General features: G+C 37.8%; 1 protein-coding gene across 1 annotated transcript in view; it reads right to left on the minus strand.

The window, feature by feature from the left end:
* Positions 1-26,771, minus strand: part of brinp1 (bone morphogenetic protein/retinoic acid inducible neural-specific 1) — a 104,613-nt gene that overhangs the window by 17,126 nt on the left and 60,716 nt on the right. The window contains exon 5 of the mRNA XM_035667392.1: positions 11,699-11,804. Coding sequence (XP_035523285.1) covers positions 11,699-11,804 — 106 coding nt within the window. The remainder of the gene's footprint in view (positions 1-11,698; positions 11,805-26,771) is intronic.

Below are 26,771 nucleotides of genomic sequence, written 5' to 3' on the forward strand. Positions count from 1 at the left end.
ATTTATTCAGCATAATAACACTTTCTATTTTCTACTGTGAAAATGCTCTCCTGCTCCTTTAACCAAACAACCTTTCCTTGTGATGTGTAGATCTTTTTTTGGTAACAGTAGGTTCCCTTCTGCACTACACCTCATCAGAACCGCTGCCCATCAGTGATGAAGGGAACAGAAGGAGGGAGGGATGGAGGTAGTAAAGGGGATGGATGGATCATGTCTGACCACAAAAGAGTTGGGTTGCACAGGGCTTTTTTCTCCATCAGGCCTGTCTGCGGCCCCTGGATCCAATATTCATTTAGCTTGATGTATTCCTGGGCTTGAAACTTTAATGTGATTTGTGGGAGAATCCAGATGGCAAGTTCACGGATCAACGCTGCTCACTGACAGTGCTGGTGCCAGCGGCCGGGTGCACAATAACACTGAATGCCTCAGCCCTCCCTCCTTCTCTCTTCTGTCTACGCATACCTCATATCCCCAACCCTACCATCGACACACACACACATTTTCTTTTTCTGATATCAATGTGTTGGTACTGGGAAATTGCAGAAGGAACCGTTCGGGATGCTGACATTCAGCTCAGCACTATCACTCTTGCGATCTCTTGTTTTCCACTCCCTTCTCCCCTCAATGTTTCTGTCCCTTCCCTTTCAATGCCTCTCTCTCGTACCACCTCTTACCTTCCTGCATCTCTGTACACATCTCTTCTGTCTTACTTCATTACACTCACTCATACTCCTGCAACACTCATGCACATGCCCCTTGACTCGTCCCACATCATCCCTTGGCTCTCATTCACTCCATCAATCACTCTCCTCATTCTTGTTTCTTCACCTCTTTTGCTCTCCTCTACATTCTCCCACCAAGCACGTACTCAAGTATTGGAAATTTGATGTCTTGTCCTCCCACTCCAGTGTAGAAATTATGTCAAGCAATAAAAGTAAATCCATCAACATTTGTTAGTGCAGTGGGGAATGAGTAGGAGAATTGGAGCCCTCGGGCCAAAAATGAAATGAGAAACTAATCAGAGTAAAAACATTTATCTTTGTGACTTTGCTGTGTTAGTGCAGTAACATGTGAAAACATTCAGAAGGATTGGGCCATAAAGCTACAGTTTATATGGCTCTGAGGCAGGTATTTGTTAAGGAAAACACTAGATTTTAGAGTAGGGAGTTACACTTACCATCATTAAAGAGCTGCCGATAAAATGAATAGATGCGTATTGGAATTCCCGTGCAGCTATTTGATAACCTCCAACTTCATGCTCTGTCAGTGCACATAATTCCCTGCAACCCCTATGCCTGGCTTGCTCTAAATAAATAGCACCTCAAAATGGCAGTTAATCTCATTGCATACATCAGAGGCTGATATATTTCCTTCACGTATGTTGTGCGATATAGGCCCACAAACATTCCATGAATGCTAAAAACCGAGACTCTGAAACTGTGACTTTGCCTTTTCATTATGTCTCTTTCTAGAGTGCTCTATTTTTACATGGTGATAGATGGGGAGTATAGGCCGCAACTGAGGCTTGTAACTGCCTTGGCAAGCAGTTGCCTGCTTATTGGAATGCCACGCTCCGCCTCATAAGTTACAGTTTCATTAAAGATTAATTGACCATTGTGTGGCTGCAATTTCGCAAAATAATCATTACTTAATCCACTGGTGCAATAAAGTGCATTACTTCAATGGGGGCATTAAATTACCATTGGAGGTTAGCGTTGCAGCCATGATACAAAACCGAAGACCTCTGAACTGGAAGATTGCCTGTTTCTCTTCAGCCCAGGCCTGCCCGGTCTGCCCTGCTGATCCTTAGATATTTAAAACTGAGGGGGCATGTAGCTTTAAGATTTGCTGCGTTGGCCCATTTCACTCGAGGGCCCTCTTACACAACTAAGAGGTAAAGGTGCAGCTAAAGTAGCTATTTATCCACTTTTCATTTCTTTACATAAAGCGCTTTAGGACTTTGACGGTGTGTGTGTTGGGCCTGACAGAGGATAACATGTTCCACTGGAGCTATTCTCAGCTCTCAGAATATGTTAGCATTTTTTAAAGTTCTGAATGAGGTGTACTTAGCATTCAAATGGATAATGTGTTGCTGTGTTTGTGCTGAGTAGATTATCGTAGATTATCATAAGTGTTCTGAGCACACTCAAAGGCAGCCTGTGTCATCAAACAAGACTGACTCGAAATTTCGCTGTACAGTCTTATTTAAGTATTTGTGTGTGGGAACAATTTAATATTTCCATCTCAAATATCCTTGTCCAAAGTGCATCACAAAGCAATTCATTTTTTTTTCATTCTTGAATGCTCTGGTGAGGTTTTGGGGATTTGTTTGGTACACTGACACTTGCATATATTTGAAACAGCAAAACAACAGAGAAGTAGCAAATCCCATTTCTTAGAACATATTAACATACAGTGTGCATATGCATATGTGATACACCCTACTCTATCTGTGTTGAACAGAAATACTTGAGGAACACAATGTGTTTCACACAATATCTATAGTGTGAGCTTTGAAAAAAACCCACTTACTCATATTCTTAACACAAAAAGCAAGGGAGGCTGCAGGTGTAGTAATCACTGTAAAAGCATAAATTACATACAAAAATGGTCTTGGCATTCAGGGCTTGCTGCTCCTGCTTCCTGAAAAAATGGAATTGCTGAAATTGCATGTTGAAGCAATTGCTGGATTGAGGAGGGCAGGCAGTCTGGAGAGGTAGATGAGCTCTCCGTGGTGCTGAGTTATTGCCAGTTGTGCTGCACACCGGACACAGACACATAAGTTGAGTCAGAGTAAAAGTAAGTTAGTGATTACTTTTCTTATTTTTTCCTGATTGCAAGATCACAGTAGGGTGAATGCATTTTGTAATTGATTTATTTTTATTTTTTATGACTAATGGCCTCAAAGGGTTAGTCCATGCAAGTTGAATTTAATAATTTTGTTTTGAATTAGCAAAGTAAACACCCTGGTTATTAGCTATGTTTAAAAATATGTGTTGTGGTTGCTGTTGGCTGCTTGTGCGCTTCAGTTGCACTGTTCAAGCTGTTCCGTCATGTGCTGCCATGTGTCCCTGCACAGCAGTAGCAGTAGGGTCTCAGCTGGTGAGATATTGTACTAGTGTCACACATTCATGTGCACGCACACAGACAGAAAGTCATGTAAGAGCACACATACACACTGTTTGCAAGCTCTTGCAGAAATCACATGTTTTACAAGAACCCCGGAGAGGGGGAGGAGAGACGTATGACAAGGTCTGACATTTCCATTTCAGCTATAAAAGATACAACTGCCCTAAAAGTGTCAAGATATGTTGTATACACATCCCAGATCAAAAGCCCACATTTATCACAGAAATTACATCGAACATCCTTAAATACAGAAAGAATGCTAATCTATTTGTTTAGGGAGGCACATAATTTGTTCTTTGCTCAAAATTAACAATCTGCTTATTCACATACAAATAGTTGTGTAGTAACCCAAAATTGAGAGACACAATTACACAAGATATATTTTGTGGGTGGCCTTTTTTGTTATTTAAATGTCCAACCTTTTAAGAGGCCTGTGTATGGTAACATGTTAATCAAATTAGATTAAGTCAGTGTATATCATCTTATCTGTAACATAAACACATCATGACTTTAACTGTTTCTCAAAATCAAAATACATTAATGCACATGTATTACAGTGAGTCTGCTAGTCTACTGTAAATAATTTATACATATATATATATTTACACCATAGTATTATTGGTTATAATTTGTTTTTAACTACAGTGTAACACAAATGTATATACATTATATTACCCTTACTATACAAGCACACATTATATCCCACAAGTTAAATTCCATGTTACATAAAGCGTTTGTAAAAACAGTTCTGCAAGGGCCCCTCTAAATACCAAAGAAGATAAAGTAAAGAAACCCCCAATCAATAGATGAAATTCAGTCTGTCAGAGGGAGAAAAAAGACTGAGTGGAAAACCATGGCACTTGCTGAAATGGCAGCCTGCAGCTGGCAAGGGCAAGTGGGGGGGAAAAAGGAGATTTATGGTCATGCTGGCCCAAATGGAAACTCACTCTTGATTGACCACTTCCAATTGAAAGCTGACCTCCAGGTCAACATGGAAAGATTTCATCAGGTACCGGGTTTTCAGCATGTTCGAGAGAAGTGAAAAAATGTGTGCAGCCATCCATCTTGATGGGAATGATCCTGCGTTATCAGTTCTCTGGGCAGAAGAATGCATGTTTTCATAAAGGAACCCTTTGCCTCGGTCCAAAGCATGGGCCTGTCTAGGAGGTGGTTTAATACCTCAGACCACTTCTGTGATAATCCATGAGATATAGAGTTGTCCAAGGAACCCCACGATTTCAAAGTCAAAATAATCTTTATCATGAAATAGTTTTTAGTTTTGTTTTGTGTTCAGGTTTCAAAAAGAAAAAGCTAAACCGACCAGACTATGTTTTGTCTGTAGAAAGATGCAGAGCACGGCAGAGTGCAATTGAGTCAAATAGAAAGAGAAGATGATGAAATTGCCTCTGTGTGTTTATTGTTGTGCTCATCCAACATTTGCTCTCCATGTTTTGCACCAAAGATTTCCCTTCAGTAAATTATTCTCTGGTTACCAAGGACATTGTGTTTACTGATATACTTTAGTGTCCAAATCAATTTTTCAACAAGTCTGTCATCAAAAACAACTTAATTGATTTGTATGTTTGTTTGTCTTCCCCATAATGTTTGCAGCGTTTTCACTTGAAAAGAGGGACAGGCATCGAGCGACAGAGCAATGAGTATCTAATTCATCACTCTCCGCACGACTAGCCTACAGGGCCAGTTTAATTTATTTTCACTTCACCACTTTGAAAACTGTTGGCTCAGGCTATTCTAACATATTCATAAATCTTCCAAGATAGGCTCATGGCTCTTCCAAGATAGGCTGTTGAGGAAACTGGAGAAAAGAGAAAAGAGAGAACGCATGCAGTGGGGATTGAAAGAAGCAAATTAGTTTGCTTTTGTTTAGGTGCTAATTTATGACAGCCATATTGGAGGTGTTTGGGTCCTTGCAAGGTAATGGCTTGTCGAGGTTCCAGGGTCTTTTATCTGTCTTTGGCCCGGTTAATATATGTAACCAATTTGCTATTTTCAAACCCCAGTGCGTGTTTTCTCTATTTGTGTTGGATATCAAATTACACCAACAATATTCCAATCTTCTTCATAATATACTGAAAGTCCCTGCTGTTTTGCTATTTAAAAAAATACCACCAATTCAAATAGGGAAATCAATAATAAATACAACAGATGGCAGGAAAGTAGGATATTAAAATAAAATAAAAATGTAACTTAATTCTCTCTACCACCTAAAACAGACTGTATAATAGGTTTAAGTAAGCAATGAAAATCCTGACCATTTAACTACCTCATGCTAATTCCCTCTTTCATTTAATTCTCACCCCTCAATAAACTATTTTTACTTCTATGTCCCAGTGGAAGCAGAAAGTGAGAATCCAGCCAAAACCAATATCATTGGGTGTCTAAGCTTTAGCCTGGAGAGAGGACAAACAAACAGAGAACAAATTAATGTGGGAGAACAAAAGTGTATTTAAATCCCAATTGTGGTAAAGCTAAATAGCGTGGATCTTTCATTCAGATTGAACTTGAGAGACTAAACAGACCGAGATCTTAAAACATGTCTATGTTCTAATAAATCACAGGATCCATTAAAAATGTAGAGTGGGTTCACATGGATTTTGCTACATATGCAGAACATGTCTTTGGTCCAGCTGATAATTTGTGATTTAAAATAGGTCGATTATATCATGTTCAGAGACATCAGTGTGTGTAAGGTTATACTGTAATTCATGTTGGGTGACAGAGGCAGAGCCTTGTTCAGGATCAATGCATATCCACAAATAGCCTGTGCTAATAAAATATCCTGATGCCTTCTTGTGCTGTATTTAGCTGCCAATAAAACTGTGCATATAGTATAAACTCAGGTGCTAAACATGCCAAAAACCAAAATCCCCAGAGTCATATTAAGTTTAAATAACGCAAAAGTTTCATGTGTGATAGATCAAAGCTTTGCTAAGTCATGCATGAAATCTAAAGTGAAAAAATAGTTCCAGTGCCATCTCTAATTTGATGATTGACAGGAAAAAAAGGAAAAATAAGTGGAGAAAGCAGAAGGTGTTAGTTAATTTGCCAAACATTTTACAAGGCAAAACTGCAGAAGAGAAGAGGACTGAGTTTAGGCTTTGATAGGTAGCTCCCTTGATGTCAGAGTCCACTACAGCGTTCTAATCTAAATCTAAGTGAAAGCAGAGGGAATATCCAGGGAGTGTCATATCCGCATTGTGTTATCTGTGACTCGCAGCCCCACCAGCTCACAAAGAGCGGACCACAGGGGTGAGAAGGAGAGAAAAAAAACATTCCCTTTTAAAAATTCTGTTATTTTGGAAAGACAGTCAAAAGTGTCTCCAGGAGAAATTTGACCACAACTTAATTCACCAGCTTGCTTCTTTCTTGCTTGTTAATTTAAACCAGAATGCTGTTTCAGACCATTCTCACTCTGCCAAAGCTAATCACTCAAAAAGCAGTAGAAATGTTTGGTTATAGGTTTGTAATCATTTGTTGTGTATATTTTCTAACAAAGTTTTGCACTTACACTTATGCCTCAAGGTAGATAAAGTGCTGAGGTTGGGAGCGGAGAAAAACAAGTGGGAAAGAAAAAGGCATGATTAAAAGTTTAATTAGAAGAAAGAAATGGAGTGGGTTTTCTATTACTGCATCCTTGTTGTAACTCACATGGTGCTGCATACTAATATGATCCCCTTATTTAATTCATAAGCAATTAAAATAGCTAGTCTAGATTAAGGTTTTATGAGTTTATTCATTTCTAAAAGATGGAGAGGGTGCAGCAGCATTATACATAAAGGATTTTTATCAACACTTAACAGCTGGTCAAAGATAATCAGAAAGTACGTTTAATGTCCATATATGGATCACCTGTCTGCAGACTGAGCAAAATCATACTGGCAGTGAAAAAATGGAAACAGGCAGAAAAGACAAATGGGCTGAATAAGGAAAAGATAAAGCAACATGGTGAAAAGGTTTCTAAAAGAACAATTTTAGACTCACACAAACTGAAAGAAAAATTAGCGAAAAGGCTGACAAAATACTTCTTGACATTGTTTATCTCAGTTCATCAGAAATTGCTCCAGTGGGTGGGAGATCACACACACCATTGTGACATATCAACTGAATCACACAAAGAGAAAATGATACACACTGTATGTGATTCTGCAATTACACCTTCTAAAAAAAAGGGGATTTAGACAGCTTTCTCAAAAATACATTCTTATCGACCCCAAATTTATCCATATGTCAGGACCTAAATTCAGGTCAATTAGTCAGTCAGACTACACTTCATACTTGGTTATTCTCACTTAACCAGGGCTAGACAGTGTATTGTGTTTCAACTACATTGGCTAATATCTCTAATTTCTGTTAGCCAGTGAACATTTCAGTAAGGATTAATCAGACAAAGTGGCCAGAGGCCTTCTTTAGTTTGAGAGCAAACTGAAGAAGCCTTAGTCTGAAAGCTTTAACATTTGTGCTGCATTATTTTCTCTGTCCTGATACATGAAAAAAAATCTTTTGATCCTTTGGACAAATTTTGTGAGCACAGACTTTTTTTTTTGTACTTTATGTCACAAATGGTTTGATAAAACACAGTGGAGCAAAGAGGACAGAGATGCACTTTTAGCTTAGCAATCTTGTTATTATCCGAATTCTATGAATCAACATTTTTCCTTCTCTACAAAACTACAAATCATCTGGGTGATCTGTGAAAACCATATATGTCCAAAATGTCAGCTTTCCATAAGCTATGAAAAAGTTCTGTATTACATTTTCTGACTCTAAGACACGGACATACTGATGCTGCAAGCCTGAATAACCTTTCTATGGTCAAGCTGATTGCCCTGTGAATTCATTAATTTGAAGCTTCTCCTGAACACTACATATGTCTACATATAACTGTATGTCACTCCGAAGATGTGTTTTCTTATGATAAAAAATATGTGCAGAAGAGTTAAACATACAATTATTGCACAAGGGTTTGCAGCTCTCTCCTTTGTCCTTTGATGTCTACCTGTGAGCCATTACCTCACGGGAACAGATGTGCATTTCCCTTCAGTTCTGTATTGACTGAACACACAAAACATTTCAAATAGTGAGGTGGTTGAGCACTGTGGACTCAAGTTCAGCATGTTTATTTGAACTTCATCCTTTGTCCCAAAAGTCATAACTGCACATTTCAAAATCATTAAATCAAACCCAGGTAGAGTAAACACACCACACAGAAAACTCAACAGTATGTAGAAGTAATAAGCTGGGTGTTGACGCTCTTTTCGGTGGTAGATCCACACTGGGATTTTTCTTTTTAAGGTTTGTCTCAAAACTATATAAGAAAGACTGTGTTCAGTGATTACTGTAAAATTAAAAAAATGGTATTTCAACCAAAATGTTGCATGATGTGCATATTTTGCACATTGTAGTGCTGCAAGTGATGTGTGATCTTCCACTTTGGCCAGATGTGACTCCTCCCCACAGTTTAAATGCCAAAACTTTGCATTTTAGCCAATTGCCTGGTAAAAGGTCAATAGGCATTTGAAAATGAGACACATGGTGGGTGTTCATTAGATATGCTGAGAGCCTAAAAGCAGTTGCAGACCCAGCCAATGTCTTTCTCCTCAAGGGATGGTGTGTGAAGTCCATTTATGGCATGTTGTCAAAGAACAGGACAATGCTGTCAAAGCTGTTATTTTTGGGCATTGCCTGTAAAGACCAGCCAGGGGTACAGTAAATCTGTCAGGGAATCTAACTGTGTTTTGTATAAATAAAAGTATATCAAGCTGCCTTTGGAACCACTATAAGGTTCACATGTTCACAATTGCTCAACCATTACTTTGCAATTTTCCACATACCCAATTATTCTAAGTGCACCCAGACAAAGAAAAAAACATTTAAACACATATAGTAAAGCACGTTTTTAAACACACTCAGAATTACAATAACAATAACTCAGAAACCCAGCAATCAGAGAGAAGGCCGTAGCAACCACCTAACAATGCACTAAAGTGGCCTGAGACAATATACTGTAGCAACCACATACATGGTACATAGTGAACCACATACATATATAATACTGCCCTAGTGGCGGCACAAAACCTGAAACTTATGGCTAAATAACCACATCAAACACCCTAGCAACAGCCTAGCTATGCCCAAACAAACGTTTAAAACACCACAGCAACAACCTTGCAACAACTATAAGACGTAGCTCCTAACACCCTGGCAGCCACTTAGCACCAACCTAGCCATGCCTTACTAAACCAAACATTTAGCCATGCCATGCTGTTGACGGTAATACATTTTAATAACACAGAAACAACAATTATTCAGGAAAATGTATCCTTTTTTGGGAAAAATATTCAATTATTCATGTATTTTGTATAAATAATTTTGTATCAATAATTAAATGCTTAAGCACTTCATAAAATAATGTGTTAATCAATGTATAATTTGACACCCACCCACCAAGGTTTTATGACTGAGATTTTTGAAGAACTGAATGTCATTTTGAGATTTCAAATGCTGTTAGATGCTAGGAGCACTGATAAACATATCAAAGTACAGACCATCTCTGTGTTTCTGCCATCTGGTTGTGTTTGTTGACAGAGAGGAAATGGCGTAGGAACATAGCCTCATGTATCTTAATATAAGTGCATATCTTTCAAAAATAGAGAACCCATCTAGAACATTTTAATGTCAAGGACCCCTACAATAGATGGGCATTAAACCATGGATCCCTAAATTATGAGGATTTTTATTAGTATTTAGAGTATTTATTTAAATTAATTTTAGTTTTGAAAATTATAGTCTTCATAGTCAATGATCAAACTACGATCATTATATATTACAATCAATCAAAATGGCCAACCCTATTTCTTCCCTTGTCCCAATTTCGACGGTTCAAATATTCTATTCCTCTTTTTGCTGGGGACCCCCTACAATGCACTCAAGGACCCCTGTTGGTCCCCAGACTTTGAAGTTGACTGAATTGACTGTGAACTACAGAAAAAAATCAGAAGCATTAATTCTAACACCATGAGACTCAATGCAGACCAGAGCCTGTGACCCAATTGAATGAAAAGGTTTATCCTATGCCAGTTTTATATGAGTAAGGGGACAAAGTCTTTATAAATGCACATGGCTGGCTTGATCTGTAAGGAATGAATGGTTTACCAATGTATAAAATATGTCAAAATTGTTACACTTACACTGGTTTTCATGACAGAAAGAAAACTGTAGGGTGAATTAAATTATCATTATAAATATATTTGAGCAGCATAGACCTTAAAAGCCCTCCATTGACTACATGCCTCTCCATGGGCTGTGTGAAGTGCTATCACTTTGAAGAGCACTAAGAAGGGCACTGTGATTGTTGAAGAAGTTACACCATCAGCTGTCTCTCTAATTAAAGGCAGAAATGATAATTGCTCTTAAAAGAACGCATTTTCAGGAGAACACTCAACACCTCCCCTCACCCTTCGCCCACACACAAAATGCATAAACACACACACCAATATAATTTGGTCTAATACAGAACTCTAAGCTAGAGACCAATCGGGAAAGCTTTCTCATTCTTTTGGGGATATTATCAAGCCAAAAGAACAAATCTTTCCCAGGCTTGTCATCTATCAAATGGGTAAAAAAAAAAACAGTCTTCAAAGAGCAAGGCTAACACAATTGGTGCATGACAATAAAGCTTTTCTGAAAACCTATAGAGTCCTTTGAGTAAGTGGCAGTGGAAGACTTAAAAGTGTTTCTTTGACAAACCACTTAGTTCTCTGATTTTAGAGGACGAGTAATGATCCCTTTCTAAAAGGGAAAAGGAGGGAGTGTGGGTTGGATTGGAAATAAGCTTCTGTGATTCTCAAACTGGTTTTGATAACCTGCGTAAACTCAAATAAATCAAAGAACCAATCACTCTATTCAAACACTTGACCACAGTTACACGGTCTTTCATCACTCTTTTTACCCCAGGGTGGCTGTCACTGCATGCAATTCCTTCTCTTAGGCTAATTATTAGGTGTCTCAATGTTTAAGGCAGAACTGTTTTCACTTAAAAGAACATAGCCACTAATGAGTAAAAGTTGCCATTTTCATCCACTGACGTGAGTGACATATGGTCACCTGATGAAAAGTGACTTGTTCATATCTTGAATACATTCTTGAGATTCATTCTGATTGACTAAAATTAATTAGGGTTTGGTGCTAATATTGATAAGTATAGCAATACCTTTGCAAGCTGTTCTAATTGTCTAATTATATATTGTACCATGGAGACTGCTAGTTTCTGATCTCATGTGTGCACAGTCCGTGCAACTGTTTTAAATGTAGGCCTGTTTTTGAAGAGCGACTTAACATGTTGGAACACAGACATCTATAAGAATCACATCCCAATTCCCAGATGGGATTTGGAGAATAAATCTATCCCAGTCCCAATTAAAAAATGCACTGACATTCCAATTTTTGAGGAGGCACAGACTAAGAGCATTTCATGTGTGACAATGGATCGCCTTTATATTTTAGAGCCCAACATGGAGTTAGAAAATAATGATATTCTGGGTTTGTTTACCTTGTAGATGAAGCTTGCTCTCAGGGCTCTGCAGAAGGATTGAGCTAACTGAGTCCAGATTGTCATAGCTACTGCATCCCAGTGGCCCCGTCCGTGTCTCTGTCACCTGCAATAGAATTAAGACTAAAATGAAAGACGCATTGAGAAGCAAGCAAATGCATGCACATTATGTAGAAGCATGTAGAAGTAAACACTTTCTCTCAGTACTGTTTTCTGATATATTTCAGTTACAGTGCTCAACACAACACTTTAAAGACAACATGTGCAAAGTTAAGGATCACAAGACCCACCAGCTATTAACAGCTGGCAGTAAGACGTTAACACCTGTTCACAACTGCTGTCAGTGGATAATGTAAAAGTCATTAGGCAATTTTTTTGTGTGATTGACTTAGACTTCCCCATTAGTTGACACTAGTATATTTAACACTCTGTGGCCCACGGACAAAGGAAGATTGTCCAGGGACATAATGCATTGAGACAGGCTCTCACACAAGAAGCAGGTTTCATAACCAGCCATAATGTGAGGACTAATTGACCCAATGCTCAAAAGAAGGCACCTTTATAAACACCTTTATATAATGCGTTTTTAGTGTAGCAACTGGTAAAATGTCCAACATGTTGGGAGGATTTCTTTTGGAGTGAGTTTAAAAAGGCTTTTTTCAAGGAGAAACACTAATGGCCATTTTTCTTGAACTGTCCTTGTTCCAAACAATGGCACTGAAACTATAGGAGTGGTTGTTGTTGCCCACCCGAACCACTGTCAAAATAAATAAAGGCGCTATTCAGATGTGAAGAGGCTGCTTTAAAATATACAGCCTCCACATTTGAGACATTGAGGAGGTTGCTTTTGAAAAGAAAGGAAGGAGTGAAATCGTTCCTCTTTTCAGTTGCCTTTGCTCATTAAGCTCTTCCAGTAGTTCCCAATAGTATTTTTACAAGGTTCCAAAAAGCCAAATGAGACAGTCCTAAGCAAAGGAGATTAAGGGAGAGATAAGCTGAATCTCACTAAAAACTCACTGTTTTTTTCTAGGTCTTTTTTTTGAGCACAAAGTTTTCAGAAATAAACTCACAACATTGACATACAACCTTTCGAATGTACATGATGTGCTAAGGGGTCTCTCACATCAAAACAATAACAAGTTTGATGATGTCGTGAAGTATCAGGGGAGTTGTTGTCTTCATTGTTAAAAAAAAACACCATTGCTGAAGAAAATGTATACGATGCGACTCAAGTTCATGTTCACCAACTTCTTTTATCACTCTCTGACATATGAGACATATACTGTGTTTACCCAGAAGTATAGCAACTGGAGGCAAGCACTGAAAACAGCTGCTTGCTGAGGCTGAAAACAGTGTTGGTGAAAGTGAACCAAACAATAAAGTTGCAGGCCAGACAGCCAAAACAATAAGCTGAAAGAAGCTATAAAGATCCACAGAGCTGAGGGGAACAGCAGAGACAATATTATTATATATTATTATATAAAAAAGTATTAAAATATACATTGCTTTGAATGAGAGCAGAAAATCCCACAAGACTGAATTGGGCACTTGAGAATGGGCTTCACAACTCTAGTCATACCGAACCTGATAAAAACCATCACACTGAAAAGTAAACAAAATTGACCAAATTGTTTGTAAGATGTTACCTATGGCCTCCATAACTTGTGCCTTCTACACTAGTGTGTGTGTGTGTGTGTGTGTGTGATTGACAATGTGATACCATTTTCCCTGTCTTTAATGTTGATGGGGCACCAGATGGTGGGCTGACAAGCAAGAAATTAGACAGATGTATATCTTACCCTTGGCATCAGGCTGTTGGGGGAAAAATGCAAAATCATGGGCAGACAGGCAGGGACAGACTCTGTAGGAGAACTATACAATATTACTATTCAATGGGTTTGCCTTTGAATAAATGTAGCTAATTTTCATCACCTTAGAATACATGAGATTCACATCACAGTGCTTTAACATGATTGATTTATGCACTGTATGATTTAATCTCTGTTACTGTTAAAGAATTTCTGAATATATGGAACTGCATGTTATTGTTGCATTGGAGGGGCATTCTTAATATATATGTGTTGAAAACACATGAGGTTTATTGACAAGTAATAAATTCTATATGGAATGACAGAGAAACATCTTTAGCTATGAATATAATACAGAAATATTTTACAATATTATTGTGGTGTCATAAATCATATAAAATAATACATGTTAAGGTCATTATAATGTCTTTACCCTACCAATACTTTTTAATGTTTCCCATGTGCAATATGCTTTCCATTAACATGAAAAACTGAACTAATTGCCTATAAAGTTTTTCAAGCGTAACCTGTTAATTTTTATTTCAATAAATATGTTGTTGTTTGGAAACATAATGCAATCCAGATGATGCAGAACAGGATATTAAGGTTAACAAGTTACTAGTAACATTGCATTTTTCAAGCAGTCCTGCTGTTGTTTTGCAAACATGTTGTGCCCAATTTGGAAATACAATAATATAAAATTAATTTTTCACATGGAACTATCACTTTCCACACACTTTCACAACTATCATTAATACTGTATGAAATACTGTAATTATCACATTTAAAGGTTTCACGAGCAGTTTGCTAAATATTAAGATAATCAGACCCAGAATTTTACCCTCTGGGTGGGGTCAGGTACAGTAAATCTGTTCTGTCTTTTTCTAGAGGCTGCTGGACTCTCCAACATACTAAAAAACTAGAAAACTTTATTATAGTTAACTTTACAATATCACTATCTTTTATGGATACACAAATAACCCACACTCCAATGAACTTTGGTGCTCTTTGGTTAGCACAAACTTTACTAATTCCACCTGGGTGTTGAAAACTGAAAGCCAATCATTTGTTGCTATTAAACAATAATGTTCACTGCCCTTAAACTATAGAGGCTTCAGTCCAATTTTACTCGAAACACAATAAAAAAACTAAGTTTTTTGTGGCTTTAGTAAAACTGGGAACTATTTTTTTTGACTGTTAAAAGTGTTTATGAGACATTAATGATCATCTCATTGCATTTTTCATCTAAGTGGTCCAAAATGTCCAAGCTTGTTCCCTTCTTTATTTCCTTCCACCCAAGCAATGGACTTTAAAATGCACTTCATGGCCTTGCATAAAGTGCATGTGCAGATTGATTACGGAGCTAGACTTGCCTATCACACTCTGCCATCTTGATGGCTGCTGACAGTGCTCTTTTTCCTCCCTTTTTGTTGTGCTTATCGCCGAATGAATTACTTCCTTCAAAAGGTTGTGTTGCATGATCCATGGTGACTAAGCAAAGTGAATATCTGTCCTCTGTCACCAACGGACATGTTCCCAGGTGGCAATGTAGACTGATGCACAAGCTAGCTCAGCCACATTTACATTAGTAGCTACACACTAATAACACACACACACACACACACACGGACATATGTGCATAAACATAAGCACACAGCTTGCCACCGCCAGTTTATCACACCGTAATGTTTCTCAAAGAATTATTATTCCAATTTAGGAGCACACATACCCAGCTTTATGGATTAGAGACTGACCCTTGTAATCTGAATGACTTTAGGAGAGCTGTATGCAGCACTTGTTAGGCTCTGTCTTTTCTTTCTCTCCAGTACACACCATGAGTGCTGTGCACCAGATTATGAAAATGGAGTATAACGTAATAAAAATACAAGGAGCAATCAAAGGACTGAAGTGGGCCGAGGGGGACTTAGAGGATTTGGATTATTAAGCAGAACACAACAGTGGAGTCCCACTGGGCCCAGACTATATCACAACCAACAGTCAGAAACCACGGTTCTGGAACATCCTCTCTAATTGTCATCTGTCATCAAGAAAATCATCTAAGCAAGTAAATAGGAGATGATGCACATGAGATCCAAAGTTTCTTATGTTTTTGTATTTTCTGTTGGCACCCAAATGTACTATTCCCTAAGTCCTAATTGTTGGAGAAGTGAGTTTCTCCTTTTCTCCTGTCTGTGCAAAATTCATCCTGTTGACATACATCAAATGCAGCTACAGTTATCAGGTGCGTGTAAGTGAATATGTAGGTTCTGGATGTGTGAGCGTGGTGTTGAAAAATTTTGACCTCAAGCACTTTTTACAGTTTTTGGTTACATCTCAATCCATTCCATATAAATTATACAACTAGAATTTAAATGTTTGGCACAATTTGACTGGAAGTTGCCCAGTCAACCAACTCTAATAAGGCACCTGCAGAAACAACATAAAGTATGTGCTGTATACTGTATTTATCTTACAACTGATGCCAGAACTGTCCATGTGTTTGGGCCTATTCACTTATGCGGGTGACCTTTCCAATGCACCAACCTTTAGTAAAGCACCAATTCAAATCTCATTAGGTACATGGAGTTTGACAGGTTCTAGTTTCAGCAGTCGACATGGGAGGCAAAGGTCAGCTCATGACAGAGGAAATGCATGCTATTATTGCATGAAGCAATGCAAATATTCTTACAAAGAATATTTACAAATTACAAAATAGACATACATTATCATGGAGCCCTGTTAATTATAAGGGATAATTGTAGGCCTCTCAGAGCTTCAGTTCTAAGATAGATGTCATAGGACTTATTTGTGCCTATAATTAGAGTGATTGAGAAGTAGGTCATTTTCAATCAAATAAAAGTCTGTTATTAATTTCTTCCTAACAATTTTCAAATCAGTAAATGTTTCATCATTTACATGCTATTATCATTTTACAGGCATCTTATGTGAGTTTTGCACACATCTGTATCCCCAGTAAACATAGACACTCCTTTTTATTTTCAATTAAATAAATAATCTCACTGTATGGAATAAACTCAGAAGGCTCTCAATCTCTATGGAATCAGTCAGTATTAGCTTGGCATTGCAGCTATGTGACAATAGAGAAGGAATAATCATATGCATGCTTGGATGTGTATCGACTGTTTCAGTTGTGCAATAAAATCAAGTTCATTAAAATTATCACAGCATATGGAACTCTCATTATTTCTATTATTCCTATAACGTGCCGTGGGAACAGCGTGTTCTCACTTCTGTTTTTCAAACCATACTGAGCAGCGTATATTTCTCAGATACCAAAGCTCACATTATATTTTGTCCCTTGGTTGCATTTCAACTTAAAAGACAGAGGAGAATAAGAAGTTGGTTTGAAGCTATGTGAGATACTGTTTGGAAAACAAGGGATGAAGGAAATAAGATGGGTGAGTGGGACAGAGAAGAATGCTGTAAGGTTGAACTGTCTTCATTACACATCGCCTCTGCTGAGCCTTCCTAATATGCCCATCACCTGCCATCCTCTTAATGACTTGCTATTTCTGGATACGTAGAAATGAAGAGACGTGCTCCTCAGTAATTCTCCAAGCCTGGTAGAAGATCTCTGAGGACATTTTTTCTGCCTTGTTCATATCATATAACATGTGGCTACAGTGTTACTGAAAGTCACATTAAGGATTTGTTCTTCATCCTAATTGTATATGTAATTTATCTGGTACGTGTTTTGCATCCCTTGTATGAATATTTGCATTCTTTGAAAAATACAAATGATGTCTGTACACCCCATTTTTTAACTCATTTGTTTTAAATGATACTGAGAAAATGATTAACTTTGGGGCATTTCTAATTATAACTGTGGCACCCTCAAGTGCATAACTCAAGCAACACTGCATACAAAATATGTCATGCATGCTTGTGGCGAATGCAAATTAGATATAAACTGCTTAAAACTTGGATACCGCAGTCAACAAAAATCTGGGTCATATTGTACACATGTTAAATTTTCCCTTACCTCACGTGAGGCTCACATGACTGGACTGTGACATGAGAAATGGGATAGGATGGCTGCGGCTGATACACTGCCACCACCCATAGCACTGCAGCATCATCGGTAAATATGCATATTGAACGCTGGTGTAAATCAGTCCAGAGTAACTGTATGGATAGGTGACCTTGTGAGGGATGCAGTAAGAACACTCCCCAGCAGGAATGCATACTTGCACATTAAATGCTTGAATGAATACAGTACACAAGCCATAGTCAGACGGGCCACATGCACACACAGTCACGATAGCAGGCGAGCACGTACACACACAGTCAATACCTAATCTCACTTCTTCCTGCATAATCACACTTTTCCACAGAAGACACTTACTCGTAAAACTGACATTTTCTTTCCATTAAAACACTCCATTGGGTATCTTATTTTCATTCTTAAAATGATACTCCCTCCCTACTGGAGTCATAGCTTGCAGCAATCAGATTCAGTCACACGAAGACAAACAACCACACGTCGTTTATTTCTATCAGCAAGGTATGATATTGCTCACAGTGGGAAGAGGACTACCTTTGTATTGACTTTATTTTTATATATTTTGTTTGTTTTAGAACCCCATTGAAGTATAATATATGTTGAGAAATAAAGCCATGTCCCAATTATTAAATAAATTATTTTTAAATTATTACTTAAGGGAAACATTGGTGCATTAGGGGAAAAGGCATCAGAGCTATGCAACCCAGTGGTTAAGTGTAGTTGGGAAAGAAGTGAAAATTATGATGAAGACAGATTTTGGCACAAAAAATAACTGGAATATGATTTATGAATTAGTACAAATGGATAATTCCTCTATGTTGATTTGATGCTTTGACTTTTTTTCTTTGTAATTAAACAACTGCAATATATTCATGGAGATAAATGATGTACAGCAGTAATTCCCCATACTGTATGATCCAATTGCATTGTAACCCCAGGCCATCTTGTTCAGTGCTGTGGGTCTAATGTGTGCTTGTTTGTTTGGTTGTCTGACTGCATGCATGTGTGATTGCATGCTGTCAGAGCTTCAGTGTGCATATTTCACACAAGGGAATAAAAAGTATGCAAATACATTTGTTCTTTACTTTTGTTTAAACTTTTATGTGGTCTTCATTACGCAGCTGTGGTTTAGTTGTATTTTTCAATGCACAAGGGGAAGAAAGAGAAAAAAGCATTTGTTTTAACAGATGTATTTCTGGATAGGTGGGTCTCAGGTAAATAACAAGGCTAAGATTCTGCTGAGGGCGCCAGATGCACAGTGGGGAAATGTCTTGGTTTTGATTAACGTTCACATGTAGCTAAGACCTCTTAAGCAGTGCAAAGGCTCAGGGAGACAGAACGGGGTATCAAGGATGAAAGGTTTGATAAATTCAGCCAGCCAGCATGCACGTAGCCTATCAGTCCACACATTTAGTGGCAAGCAATTGGATATGGTCTGCACAAAGGACACACACACTTAGAGAAAGCTACTCTTTGCTGTTTAGAGCATCTAATGTTTGATACTTCGGTTATTACTGACATTGATTACAAGTCGATTTTATATTTCATGTTATTTCAACAATAAAATAAGTGCTACTTAGAGACTAATTTTACATGTAACCTTAATAGCACACTATAATGGGTTCTCAGTATTCAAACCGTTGCTGCTTGCACAGCATGTGCGACCTGTAGGAGTCCAATAACAATCAAACAATTGTTTGTATTTCTCACTGATGAAAAGACGACTGAGGTTATAATGAGAAAGCTTTGCATTAGTGCCTGCACAGATGTCTGATGTCATCAAAGACTGATTGTTATATTTCCTGCTGGCTACCCTGATGTTCACGTACTGTTCTGCCGCCTCATTAGTAGTCTGATAATGACACAGTTAATCAAATAATGCTTAAAAAAAACACAGTATAAATTATGTTTTGTTATACTCCAGATACACAATTATTTACATTTTTTTCTTTGTTTTAGTCTTCTACCGCATATACATCTGCTCTGTTAATAATTGAATCTCCTGTGTTCACTTTTGAGAAAACAAATTGGAAACCAAAAGAGAAAAATGTATACTTTATGTTTTTCGGTTTTGTGATGGGGCTCCCCATTTTGGCATTGATTCAACGGAATCCTTTGTCTACGTAGATAGGGACCTTATACACCCAATCAAATCTTGCATAAAGTAGTAACGTCAGTGATCTATCAAGTCACACTGAGCCAGACAGCAACCTGTCCAAGGACTTCTACAACCACGTCAGCTTTCCTGCTAAAGTCTCCAAACATGGACACAAGTGTTGTCCTGCACCTTGGCTTGTCAAATGAACGACAAAACAAACATTCACTGGGGGAAGGTGCACTGCTACCATCAGTTTGCAGGCTAGATAGCTAATTAGCTGCTCAACTACAGCACATTAAACAGCATATAAACATACCTGCAAATGTCACTCGGGTTCAATTCTGGTGTGGGAGTTCAATACTACTAACAACATACTGTCTGCCCATGACATGCAGGCTACAGCAAAAGTTAGTCTGCTTTTTCTCTCTTTAAAGTGTAACATTAGTACTCTGGCAGCCAAGACAGATGCAGACACGCCCCTCCAGCCTGCTGAGACAAAAAGGAACAGCTCTGATATTTTCCCTTTTTTCTTCCTTTTAATAATAAAATACTATTAAGAATGCATTTCAAAAGCACATTGACATTATTTTTGACTACAAAAAAATGGATGACTAAATGGCATTTCAGTTGGACTTTAAATCCTTTGATGTGGGGTGACAGATTTTTGGTTTCAGATTTACTGAATTTAACACATCTTATATAAGCAACATATATAAGCAAACATTTCCTCAGAGGAGGATAACAGATTTGGTTACTACTTTGTTTTGGTTCTAGTATAACTGCTATCTATCATAGGAAACAGTTCTGTGATATCAGGCCAAGAGCCGAAGAAAAGTTGGCGGCGAACCATTTGGGCCATTTTGTTGAAGGGAGGGGGCATCCACAGCTTGTCCCTGACATCTGCACAATATGCAGCCTCATTTCTTGTCAAAATCAAATACATTTGTGGTTATTGCATTTTGAAACTTCTTTAAAATGTTTGTTTTTTTGGATTTTATATTATTATTTTTTTATTTTGTTTTGTTTTTTTAATTGGCTAATAGATGTTCCCTGGGTAACAGGGACAAGATTTTCTGACTGCATTTGTTTGCTGTTGTACCTTGTTGTACACAGCACAGGAGACTTTCTGAGGAACATGTTTTGTATTTTTTTTAATTCAATATGTTTTAGATTAATATATGACTAGGTGGTATGGTATGGTAATTAATACATATTAATATTATTTGAGGCTCAAGAATCGTCTTATTATTATTATTGGCTGAATGAATACAAATGTTCAATAGCTGGTAAATTAGCTAATCATGAATGAATTAATGAGATGATGAATCCTTCAGAGGCCTACAGTTGCCAGTGGAACAAAATGGATCTGACTTTCAACCAGCTTACTTACAGACAGGAAATGTCTAAAACATTTCTGCTGTATTGACACGTGTTTTTCCTCCTGATTGTAAGTTTGCACTCCAAAGCAGGTCTCACAGTCATACTGAATCAATATTGGAGGAGCAAAGCCCTTGTTCTCTGTGTTTATAGATCCATGCCTTCTGCTGGACTTTGCTTTCTCTGCACATTCTGATCACTGTCTGTCTGCTGGCGACGTGACTGGAGAGCTGCAATTTATGCTGCCTTTATTTATAGTCAAGAGATACGAGAACGCAAGTGCAGCCTTAGATGATTTTTGGTGATCTTATCTGACAGTTATTTATTTATTTATTTTTTTAGATGCTATTTTAATCTAAAGTTATCTGAAGACATGTAGACAATATATCCATGTTTTAGCTCCATGTGTCTTAATTCATTCACAACAAGATAGTTACTTACATACACGCATATGGCTCTCACATTTTATGCAATGCATATTACAGCGTAGAGGACAGGAGAGTTTAGTTTGGAGAGAAGGTGCCCTACTCCCAGCCTATTAGAAAACTGTCTGCTGAGATAATTCATGTGATTGGCCATTACTGAACACTGCACCAACTCTATCCTCTGATAATATATTCCTGAATACCCTTTACCCTTTTTTCCACATTACTCTGGTGCCATTAGTGCCATCACAAAAAAGTGTATTGTACCAATGTACATAGATGGGTATGTATTTGCACCCTGAAATTGTGTTTGAGTGAAAACTGAGCCTTCGGTGTATATGTGAATAAAAAAATATGTAATAGTTACCAATATCCATGACGGATTGGGATTAGAGCTGCTAATGTTGGCTCCTTATTTAGTTTTGTGTTTAAATATACATTTATGTAGGCATCTTATATGCACAACATTGAACTAAATGAACTAAATTCTGATATTCAAATTCAATGTAAAGTGAGACATTGTCAACATATCAGTATAATTATGTATTCTTAATCACACCCCTTTCCTACTGTTGCACTCTACAGCCACAAAAAAAGGTGCCCAGCCATTCCCACTGTACACTACTTACTCTAAGCCCTGTGTGTACACAGCTGTGTTTGTTTCACTTGATAGAACAAGTCTATTAAGCTCCTATTTTATCCTGTTAGAAGAGCAACAGGCATCCATTGTGAGTTTCAAACAAGTCATTACTAACTCTCAGAGGATGCAATACCTAATAGGTGAAAGACAAGCTATCTTGCATGCCTGCATTCCCATTAACCAACTCACAAACTCACTCAATCATCAATCCAGTCTTAGCCCTTTTCCACACACGGACAAAGCCTCACCTCTTGACATATGCTACAGGTCCATCAGTCTTGATCAACAGACCTGCAGTCCACTCAGCTTTGCAGTAACTTCTCTGTCCACCTCTGTGTATGTGTGTGTCTGTGTGCTGTATGGGTACTCCTTCCACTCACCTCCTGCCTTCCCTTCCTGAGAAACTGACTCAGCAGCCACTGTCAAGTCTGCTTAATTTTGTCATGGTTGACTTCCTGCTACCTGGAGTCTCATCTGCCAGAGCCCCTTAATCCACTTGTCACTCACAACAACAAAAAGATAGGGAGGTGCACCTTGAATGAAGACAGGGAGGTGGAGCATTGGTGGGTGTATGGGAGAGTTGGATTGGAGGTTTTTGTGCAGGTGTACAGGCACAGGTGCATGGCAGCAGCTGTTTTGGACTTTCAAAAATGTCAATGCTATTCCAAGACTATACCAAGACAAAGCCAATAAATCTTTTATAAGAAATAAAAATGCATAATTCTACCATCAGCAACTTGTTGTATAATGCTGATGAAACAGATGAAAACAAATTAAACGTGCAATGTGTAACATTTAGGAGGATGTACTGGCAGAAATGGAATATAGTATAGGTATGTTTTCATTTCTGTTTAATCACTTGCAAATGGTTGTGCTTTTGTTACCTTAGAATGAGCTATTTTTATCTACAGAGGGAGCGGGTCCTCTTCCACGGAAGCCGCCATGTTTCTACAATAGCCCAAAATGGACAAACTAAATACTGCCACCATCGTTTCTCCTAAACGCTTTGAAAGGGAGGGTGATGGAGTTATTTAATTATACAGTATATAAATGGTATATACTGGCCTCATATATATATATATATATATGAGGCTACGATACAATTAGAATGCTGATAAAGTCAACATGTAATGTATAAGTAATGTGCAGGCCCTGTTTTTACTGCACAGTTTCAGTGACCAGCACAAGTACATACAAGCCCACAAACAAAATGTTTGCTCAACTCATACTGCACTTTCTTATACATCTTAGCAGCTAAGCAAATCACAGTAACCTTTTTCCTGTTCCATCACCATCAAATAAAGTTAGAACATTTAAGCAATAGTTCTGTTCTTTGACATCCTGTGGTCATTGCAATTAAAAATGCATTTTAATCATTGCTACTTTGCCAGACCCACTGGCAAGAAGGGCATCAGGCTTGGAGTTGTTGCATCCCAGTAACCCGGGATGAAGACATGGAAAGAGGATTGGCAGCAGTGGGCAGTCCTGAGGATGTTTGGTGATGTAGAGAGGAGAGATAAGTTTAAATTAGTTTTCATGGATCTCTGTAGTCCATGTGTGTCCAATATGCCTCCAGGATGCCTACACTTTTGCTGATCTTCACTGCAAAAACTAACAGCTAGGTTAGAATGCCTACAATAACCAAATAGTTTGATGTGCACATACATTTGTCTGTATTTTGCAACACCCCTAGTGCTGATTGGGCATTATTTTTAATTTACACATTAATCCATTAACATTACATTCATTAATCTTTAGCTTAGCTGAGACTTTATTATTACTATTATTATATTCACATATGAGTATGTAATCAAATTATATCAAACATATGTTTAACCAGCCACAGGGCACCCCTGTGATTTGTTCATTTTTATTAGGGGAAAGCCCAGTGGAAAGGCTAAATTAAACAACCCCTCTGCCCCTGCACTCTCTCTGCTACGAATGGGTGGAAAGGGGGGTTGACAGGTTAACAATGATGTGTTTTGGTCATTTTGCTAACAAGGGGGTGGCATCCCCTCTTATCCCTCCTCAAACCATGTATTGTCTATATCTTTGCTGACGTACAAATCCCAATTGCGATTTTGCCGGATTCATCTCGAAGACAGTGGTTCACAAATTGTGATGTATAGGAACCCACAAGGGGTATCACTAGGGGTCCCCTAAAACAGTGAAACATTGTCCTATTGTCATAGTAAACAGTACATGTATTTTCAAATGGGGCTCCAGGGACAAAATTTATCAGTCTGAGGTCTCACTTCAGTATTCAAGTTCAGTATATACGATCGTGTGACATTCCAATTTCCGTGGTGTAGCCATTTTCACAACTGCAATCTGCTTTCTGCTAAGAATTGTGTGATTGCAGACCCATGGAAAACCAGAGAAGTATAAATAATTATGATCACCTAGGCTTGAAATGAACACCAGCTAACTCAGTCAATGTAGGTAAAATGTGGCATGTAACACAATTCTTCTTGCAGCTTAGTTGACTGAGGTTTTCCATATAAACATAAAGCTGAGGCTTCAAAAGTGTGTGCTTTTATGTATTCTCTCCTAACTACTTGTTTTAAAATAGAAACATTTTCAATTGACTGCACAGAAGTCTTACTGTCCATCGCTGAATTTTGTGTTATTGAGTGTAAGGTATAGTGGCGTTATTTACGTGGTATGTTTTCAACTCATATATCTAGAGCACTGTATGGTTTCCTTATAGTAGAAGTGCATGTTAAAAGATAATAATTGAAGAGAATCACATTTGCATAGAGAGTATTTTGTTTTTGTCACTACACAATTAGAAACTGAAGAAAATTTTGTATGTATGTATGCTGCATATTGACTTATAGGTGAACATACGTAGGTGGAATACTGCTAGAAATACACTGATGCATTTCACAGTCAGTAATCAACATGCAGGAGTTCTGGGTTATCAGGGTCCCTAAAACTATACTGGAAGCATAATAGAAGCAAGCCATCCCTACTGCTGAACTGCGGACTTGTTAATCAAGTTGACATCTTCACAAAACAAAACATCCCAGAAGCAGTGCTGCAAACTCAGGGTCGCTCCAACTGTACAAACTCAGTTGTGGCATATGTATTGCCTTGCAAACTAGGTGCATATGAACAAGGTCATAGCAGACAAGGGATGTTGTCCTGGCCCTCTGGGCAGTATTATTTATTTGTTTTACAGGTATACACATGGAATTATAATGCTCATTGCTGCATGTTTGGTATAGGACTGATTCACTATTTGACACTGTGGGGCCAGTTGTTGTGGCCGTTCTTCATCTTAATATTTTTTTTCCTTAAAATAAAACTACCTTAAGTGCTTTCATTTTAGCAAGTGTTAAATAAAATGTAACTTACTTAAATGATTACGTTTATAACTCTGGGTGTAATATTCAGCTGACAACACTTTGACTTGTGTATTTATATGCCATTTGTATTATTTGGTGCATTATTGTTGTTATTATTACGAAAAGTGAATTGAGACAGTCATTCAGTGTTTAGTAAGTGTATTTACATGCAAACTCAGCCTTATTCCAAACTAATACTGCCTCCCTCTTCACCTGAGACATGAATGAACAGTTGGGCTAATTACTGGAACATGCTCACAAGGGAGGGCTATTCCAAAACTCTGGCCTATTTGGTCTTTCTTAATGTTATTTATGTTTTAGTTTTTTACAATTGCTTACCCTAGCCCCCTTTCCCTGGTTTTCACTGGTTGAATGAGCATGAAAATGACCACAACTGGCAAAGCAGTTGCAGGCAATAGGCTCGCACAGCTAAAAAAAAAACATTTTCTTATTTTTTTTAATCAGTCGTCTGATGGCCGAAACAGAACAGCAACTGTTCTCTCTTCAGCAGAAGAAAATAAGATAGGCAATTTGCTCAAATACTTAAATCAATCTATGTTCCCTATTCCAGTTTATTAATGTTCATGGTGAACTTATTTTCACCCGCTCACTAAAATGTAAATTTTTTTACTGTTTAAAACCATTCTTATATGAACCTGACATGCATGAATATGCATACAGGAAGTACGTGTTTAGAATCATGGAATACCATTCAGTCACATGAAGTGTATGTAAATGCATGTTTTACAATCCATCTGCTCCTGCTCGCATCACACATACTCTTCTATATAAGCTTTGTGAGTTTGTGCATTAAAACAAGTTTAATTGTATACTAATGCCTTACAATTAATGCCAACGTAAACTAATTGGGATGCAGTTTTTTGTATTTGTTTTGTTTCATTTATTTGTATTACACATTACACCATCTGTCTCTGGTGGAAGTGAAAATAAGATATTTATATGACTAATTTACGCAGTTTGGTGAAATTAAACTATGTTTAACATGTTTCCTGACAGGCAACCTCTTTCTAATATTGTTTTTTTCATATTAGTAAAGGTGCAAGTAGCACGGTATTGTAACTTTGATAAAAGAGACTACTGTTTACGAGATGAGAAAGCAAGTATTTTCCCACCATAAGGATGATCTTTCCCTTCTGTTAATCATGCCGTTTTAGCTGTCATAAGTGTTGTTTTGGATGCATAATTTAATAAATGCTATATAATTCTAATGAATGCTACTTTCTAAGAAAAAACAACAATATATTTCTCTTTATTCTGAGCAGGTGAATGTATAAAACTTAGTGAGTGTCCTATTTACTGCATGTATGCTTGTGATGACCCCCCCCCCCCC

The sequence above is a fragment of the Morone saxatilis genome, unplaced genomic scaffold, assembly GCF_004916995.1.
Source record: "Morone saxatilis isolate NCDOM2014 unplaced genomic scaffold, NCSU_SB_2.0 Contig21, whole genome shotgun sequence".
Taxonomy (NCBI): domain Eukaryota; kingdom Metazoa; phylum Chordata; class Actinopteri; family Moronidae; genus Morone; species Morone saxatilis.